A 6906-nucleotide genomic window follows, 5' to 3' on the forward strand; every position below is an offset into this window, starting at 1 on the left:
ACATATTATTCTTTTCTTATCAATGATTATACCTTAGAGCATACGTTGACATAAAATAAGACTGGAATTTTCTCTTATTTTCAATAAATTGTTAATAACAAAGTAGCTAGATCAATTACAGTTCAGACAGAAATCATATAGCAAGGGGTTAATTTGTTTGCACTTCACAGATCCTAATTAAGTTTAATTCACACAATAAATAGATTATTCGTGTATAATTCTAAAGGGAAAACTGTGTCCTTCATATGTGTATGTATAACTATTAATTAAGCTGTTAATTGTGATTATAGTATTCACATTCCACTGTTCTAAGGATTTTAATATTTTGGAGGTATTGAATTTATGTATAATTTCAAGTACTCGACTAATTTTAAATAGAATTCATTTGACTAATTATTTGAAGTAAATATTTATTCAAAGGGAAGAATTCAACGGTAAATAAACTTTTGTCACATATGAATATCTAATTTATCGAAATTGACTAATAAAAACCACGCAGACAAATTTACCACATTTCACGTTCTTCTGTTGCTCTTGTTGAATCTACTATTTCTTGAATGTTTTAACAAGTCCATGGAAATAACGGTTTTCGATTTCGACGCGTGAGTGCTGGCGCTCTTTTCACGGCCAACAAGAAGCACTGACTAAACGGAACACAACGAGGACTCGTTTCCCCTGTTGAACTTGTCGAACGGGAGAAAGACGGCCTGCGGTTGATGTCAGCAACCTTCCGGGTTATCTATCGGGAAAATCCATGTCTTGTCTACCGGTGAATCCCAGTCGCATTCAAATTCTATTTACAAACGAAGCGGAAAGGCGGGATTTCTCGTATTGTCTCAAGCATTATATGTAATCAAAGACTAATTGCTATTTTTATGATCGAAGTCTTGATTAACTTTCAAGAACCTGCAATTAGGTAATCCTGAATATCTTCTCATATTTCTAACCCTCTGTCCTACTTTTTATTTTACAATTGTGCTTGATAAAACTACTTCATCGTTTATAATTCAGTAGAAAGGGAGAGAAATTTGATGCTTATTCTGTGTTTACCTTTACTTTAAAGGTTAAATACTGGTAATAGACAAGTAATATTTGATTTATATGAAAAATAAAGAAATAACGTTTAGATTTGTTGAATTCGGTAGAAAATTTTCATTGTGAATCTGACTCATTATTATAGGAGAAGGGGTTAAGAAAGTTTCTAAATAAGTTTCACTGTACTGAGTCAAAGTTTATTTATATTTTTTCCATTTAACTCGTCATCTTTCTGTTCTTTTCTTGTGCACCCTATTTATTTATATTATTTATTCTTTCATTGCGACACAATCGCTATGTTAAAGAAAATTGAAGAAAAGTTTATTCAACTGTACACTTCATATTTTGCTTGGCATTTTTCTTTCACCATTCACTCTATTTACTTATTGATATTCTTTATTCTCGTGTCACAATACGTTCGTCGCATTGAAAAGGAACGAGATAACTTCTTAGCCAACCCAATGCAGTATTATTCAATTAAAACTTCTCCGTCTATTTTAAGAAGCAACTTCTCTTACATTTAGTGAAATCAAGTTAACAATACAGAAATGTAGTTCCAGATACGACTAAATGCTTTATTTCCCTGACACCTTTATCCAAGAACAATTTCTTTATTTTATTCATTGTCCATTATGCGTATCAACCATAAACAGATTGACAAAACTGTCAATCTCGAAATCTTATCATATCTCACTCTAAAATAGGTGAAATGAATTAAACATTCCAATTTTACGAGTATAAATTAAAAAACTAATAAAACTATCTATCTCTGTTGAAAATAAAAAACATCTGTTATTGTCTTTCATTTATATTCCAAAATTACAATAATTTACTAAGCTTTCCGGTTTCATTTAAAACAAAACAAAATGCTAGATGAATATTGTGACGATATATTAGTCATCTTTAGCATTGATACATTTAATCTCGTAAAGTCATAACATTATACACAGTGTATTCAAATATTAATGTGCGTATGTTTACAATATGTCAACGTAAATTGATATCGTTATTCACAAGTTGCGTCAACGACGGAAAAACCGGTCTCAAAAGTATCGGGGAAGAACTCGAGTTTTTATCGTTTCCCGTTGTCTCCTGCGCCACAAAGAAAGATGGTTGCATACGTCAGGCTCTGGACTGTTTGCATTCCCTCGTATAGGCGAAATGTATTGTAAATATACTTGCTGTGGGATTTACCCAGACGACAAGATCCGAAGATGAATTTGTATATAAAGCGTTTAAGACATCCGTTCAGCATCAGTTCATCCCAGTTCATTCTCGAAGAAGAACGGAAACCACAACGAGAGCCAAGATGGTGAAAATCTACGTCCTCGCCGCTTTTCTTTTCTTAGCTATAGCCGCTGTCATGGCTGCACCTGCACCTGGTAAACCTAATTCTCTGTTTTACTCGTTTAATCCATTTAAGAATAAATATTGGATCGAGTCATAAATAAAATCCGTTTTCAACGACAATTCATTCGTCGATAAAATATACTGCAATGAACTTTAATCAATAATGTATATTTACTGTCATTATTAATAAATTTTTGCCATTTTTGAGGCAACAGAAGTTCGTATAAAATGTAACTTGGCTGTTGTTGGTACAATTGTACTCTACTTCAAGTGGAAGTTATTTAATATTATTATATTAAATGTGGTAAATATGATTATACTTATAAGTTATGTTTTTCAATCTACAGTCTGTAAACATGTAAAAATTTGGTAGTGATCAACAATTTTCTCTTGACAATTTATACGTGTTTTACAATTAACCGATTATCTGATGTATTGATCGATCCTCGCATTTCGATTATTTCATGATTTTCGATAATCAATTTTTAATGAATTTTACAAATGTCAATAAATTAATATATATTTTCAACCGAATGTTTTAGAAGAGTTCGAGCCCCTTGAATACGTCCACCCGGTCGAAGAGCGTGCTGATAGACAGAGAAGAGTGACCTGCGATCTCCTCTCAATCAAAGGAATCGCTGAGCACTCCGCTTGCGCTGCCAACTGTCTCAGCATGGGTAAAGCTGGTGGACGCTGCGAAAACGGAGTCTGCCTCTGCCGCAAGTACGTAATTTCTTAAACTTTGACCTGTTGATAATGCTGACGCTTTTAAATTTTTCATTGAATTGCTTCGCGTTAATAAACAACAGGGAATCATTTTGTATCTCGCCTAGGTACAGCTTGATTAGTATCACGCCAGTATTGTACTCAGAAAGAAATAAAATTTTTAATTGAGAATAACAATAAATTCATTTGTACATGCTATATAAAACTATATTCTATTAGTATTTCGCTGTAACTTTGGTTTGTTATTATTCTTAAAATAATTTTAGAGGTTCTAGTGTTAGGAAATGTAATTATTTGAAAATCTTTTAATCTTTGAAAAATTTCTTTTTAATCAAGAAATTTTTATTATACGGATAGGGAATCATTTTCTCGAGGGATCTTGGATGATACGACGACTGGTATTAGAAATTCAAAGAATTATCGACATTGATCGTGCTCGCACTGAACGGCTTGCTTTTATGTCAATAAATTGCAGCGTATTATATCGTTCATCTCCTTTCAGGACTACCTTTAAAGAGCTCTGGGATCAGCGATTCGGTTGAGTCGAACTCATCTCGTGAACACCAAGGCTCGGCGGAATTTTTCTGCGTAACACGATAAAGACTGGTGACGATCTTCATGAAACATCATGAATTAGAAGACACGTTCCCTTTGTGTCATAACAATGGATCCTCGCGTATTAAAAATTCTGTGGACCTTGGAATTACGCTCTGCTTAACTATACGACGTTATATTGCCTGCATTTAACATACCTCAAATAAAACCATATGTACCATAAGTAAATTATATCATATTTAAGAAAATTCGAATAAATAGAGTTGAAAATTCTTCTGAAACTTTATTTCTGAACGATTATCCTTCATCCTTCTTCTTCCGCTGTTGCTTAATATATTTAAGTCGGATATATTTTTTAAATTACAGTTTATTCATTATGAACAATTATATATTTCAATTAATAATAACTTACAATAGTTTATAACTAAAAGGTAGTAATAAGTGAAAAAATAATAAATTGCGATTTTCCTGATCTTTTATACCTACAGAGTGATTTAAATCTATTTAAGAAATTATTATTATAATAAACTATTTTTAAAAAAGGTAGATGTTGTCGGATGTTTTTTAATCATTGGCGTTAGTTTTTAACCTTTGTCCAATTAATTTCTAATCGGTATGAATCTATTATCTTAAAATATTTGTCTTTTTCGATGCAGTGATAATAGATAAAATTTGATGATACATGACATGAAAATATTATTTTAGTTGTTAGTTAAGTAAACATTTCTTCGAATGTTTGTAACATTTCGAAATTTAAAGTATATTTAAAACATGTAAATATTTGTTGTTGAATTTTTAATACAAATTCCAGTGTGAGTCATAATTTATTTTTATTTGTATTATCGTGGATCGTGATTGATAAAGCTATTAGAGGAAATATGATACTGTATGTAGAGCGCACCAAATTACGAGAAATTACTAGAAATTATTGATCAAATAATAATTGAATAATTAATTAATTGATTGAATAATTAATTAATTATCCTTTTCTCAATGTTTAAAGGACTGGTCAAGTGATTTCTCATATTTATTTTTCTTATACAGGTAGATATAAAATGTTTAAAAATAATAAAGAAAAATTATTCAATTTAGATGATAAATTGATAACATTATGAATTTTTCATTTCTAAAAGATACTTGTTTAATGAATATACTATCTATTAGAAATAATAGAATATATATATATATATATATAAAATATATATATAAAATATCTATTAGAAATAATATTGGGACATTTAGATATTAATTGCGAAACATATAACTTTAAATAATTTCAATTTTGTTTTTCTGACTAATAACGATTCTGTAATTCATGATAAATTTAACTTACTGTGATATAATATAAGATAAGCGAAAAAATTCCATGTGCAGCACTTGAGTACTTACCTAATCTTCCATCAGGAAAATACAATCCTATTTTAAAAATAATGTTGCCCCGCCATTCGTCAAAAAATCCATATATAAAGACCACAAGGCAGGTTAAGACACTGAATAGTGAACTACGATTCAATCTGCAGAAAATGAAGGCTTCAATTCTTTTTGCTTTCTTTTGCTTGGCTGTAGTCGCCGTTATGACTACATCCGCTGAAAAAGCTGAAGGTAAGTAATTTTCATCAGAATTGTTAATATTTTCAAAGTGGTCATTTTTGTTGCCATTAGTGCACCTATATTTATTATCATTTATAAAAGGCGTGACTGTTATAAAATTCTTGATTGTTTATGCAGAAATTGTTATTGATATTTATCAGATTATTGATTGTTTATTATTTTCTTTTTCAATTTGCAAACTTAAAAATGTTTCACCAATTGCGAGTACTTTCTGGTTTAAAATGATTATAAGTATTGCATTTTAAAAGCCATAATACTTTATCTCCTCATTAGGTAATTAGCTTTCTACGATGAAACCCTCATTAAGAAGAAGAGAAGCCTTTTTTATTAAAAGCAGCATAGTAAAACCGTCTGAAGCGAAAACTGTAATAAACGCAAATTAATACCTTCAATCTTATAACCTATTGATAGCAGTCTTATTAAATTGAAGAATTATTGGGTGAACAAATTAGTTCGTTGCATTTTGAAATAAATTTGTTTACAAAAGTGCAACATTCGATTCTTTAAATATTCATTATTATTTATGAAAACTTAATTTCTTCCTCGAGGGAAAAATGGAAAATTCGAAACGACGAAACAATATTCATTTGAAACTGTGCTTTCAGTTAATCAAGTAAAAACTCATCAAATTAATTTCTTGCTCAATATATAAGACTACAAAGATTCATTCATATTTTTTCCATTAAAACATTCATTCAATAAGAGATTCCAAAGGTTTCAATGTCAGTGTATATACAACAAAAACTTTTTTTAATAAAAATGATAATATTAGAATTTAATATATTATATTAAAACATGCATTAAATACAGAATCATCATAAACAATACTTAGTCCAACGTATTAAAAAAAAAAAAAAAACTCTTTCCTTATTTAATTCGTAAATATATTGCAGTCAATGAACAAGAACAAGAACTTGTCAATGTCGAAGAATATCACGGCGGTAGATTCAGAAGGTTTACCTGTTCTATTGGCGTAGGAAGCGGTCTTTGCAATTTGCATTGTAAGGAGATGGGCAAATCAGGTGGTCACTGCGATGGGTTCACATGTGTCTGTCGGAAGTATGTTATTTTCTGAAAAATTTGTTGTACAATATTTCATATATATATATTAACGTTCCGCAATACTTTTTACAGCTGAGTCTACTAATCACGGTTTTGGTGCATTCCCTCGTTTCTTTTGGTTATCTTCTCTTTCCTACATAAAAGATTGCTACTTACTTATCATTATTGCTTCCAGTTTACTAAGTCTTATTGTTCATGTAAGAACATTATGACAAACTGAATAATAAACAAATTTATTCCTTCTAACAAGATTTTTATTCTCTTAATCCCTTGCCTTATAACAACGTGTTAGACTCGTGATGAAGATTTTCAATCTGATTTAACAGGTACATATTATTCTTCTGTAATCAATTATTATACTTAAAAGCAACCATATAAATAGAGAATGCCTACAATTTTCCCCTTTTTCCAATAAACGATTAGTGACAAAGTAGTCGTGTCAGTCAGAGTTGAGAAAAAAATCATGGGGCAAGGGGTTAAAAACCGCACTACAATGAAATCCTACTGAAGTTATTTCAATCATTGTACAACAGTAATAGCTTTAGAAAAACAATACATAATTTATAA

General features: G+C 30.2%; 2 protein-coding genes and 1 long non-coding RNA gene across 8 annotated transcripts in view; 2 read left to right on the forward strand and 1 right to left on the reverse strand.

Annotated features, from left to right (window-relative positions):
- The window catches only part of LOC116428791 (uncharacterized), a 42175-nt gene extending 41494 nt beyond the window's left edge, over nt 1–681 (reverse strand). For all 4 annotated transcript variants that reach the window (XR_004235350.2, XR_004235353.2, XR_004235348.2 and 1 more), the window contains exon 1: nt 510–681. This is a non-coding gene — a long non-coding RNA (uncharacterized LOC116428791). The remainder of the gene's footprint in view (nt 1–509) is intronic.
- A 1565-nt stretch (nt 682–2246) lies between these two features.
- Def1 (defensin 1) lies at nt 2247–3939 on the forward strand. The gene is made up of 3 exons (XM_031980906.2): nt 2247–2417; nt 2928–3108; nt 3614–3939. Exons 1-3 carry the CDS (start codon nt 2345–2347, stop codon nt 3651–3653), a joined length of 294 nt encoding a protein of 97 aa, XP_031836766.1. The 5' UTR covers nt 2247–2344; the 3' UTR covers nt 3654–3939.
- Nucleotides 3940–4330: 391 nt separating this feature from the next.
- On the forward strand, nt 4331–6575 carry LOC143174973 (sapecin-like). Of its 3 annotated transcripts, none has more exons than XM_076371357.1 (4): nt 4331–4710; nt 5071–5268; nt 6171–6336; nt 6412–6575. In XM_076371357.1, exons 2-4 carry the CDS (start codon nt 5097–5099, stop codon nt 6413–6415), a joined length of 342 nt encoding a protein of 113 aa, XP_076227472.1. In that variant the 5' UTR covers nt 4331–4710; nt 5071–5096; the 3' UTR covers nt 6416–6575. The 3 variants fall into 3 exon arrangements, with proteins under 3 accessions (XP_076227472.1, XP_076227474.1, XP_076227473.1); XM_076371359.1 differs by having other exon boundaries at nt 4375–4478; XM_076371358.1 differs by lacking the exon at nt 4331–4710 and having other exon boundaries at nt 4945–5268.
- Nucleotides 6576–6906: the final 331 nt, after the last annotated feature.

The sequence above is a fragment of the Nomia melanderi genome, chromosome 10, assembly GCF_051020985.1.
Source record: "Nomia melanderi isolate GNS246 chromosome 10, iyNomMela1, whole genome shotgun sequence".
Taxonomy (NCBI): Eukaryota; Metazoa; Arthropoda; class Insecta; order Hymenoptera; family Halictidae; genus Nomia; species Nomia melanderi.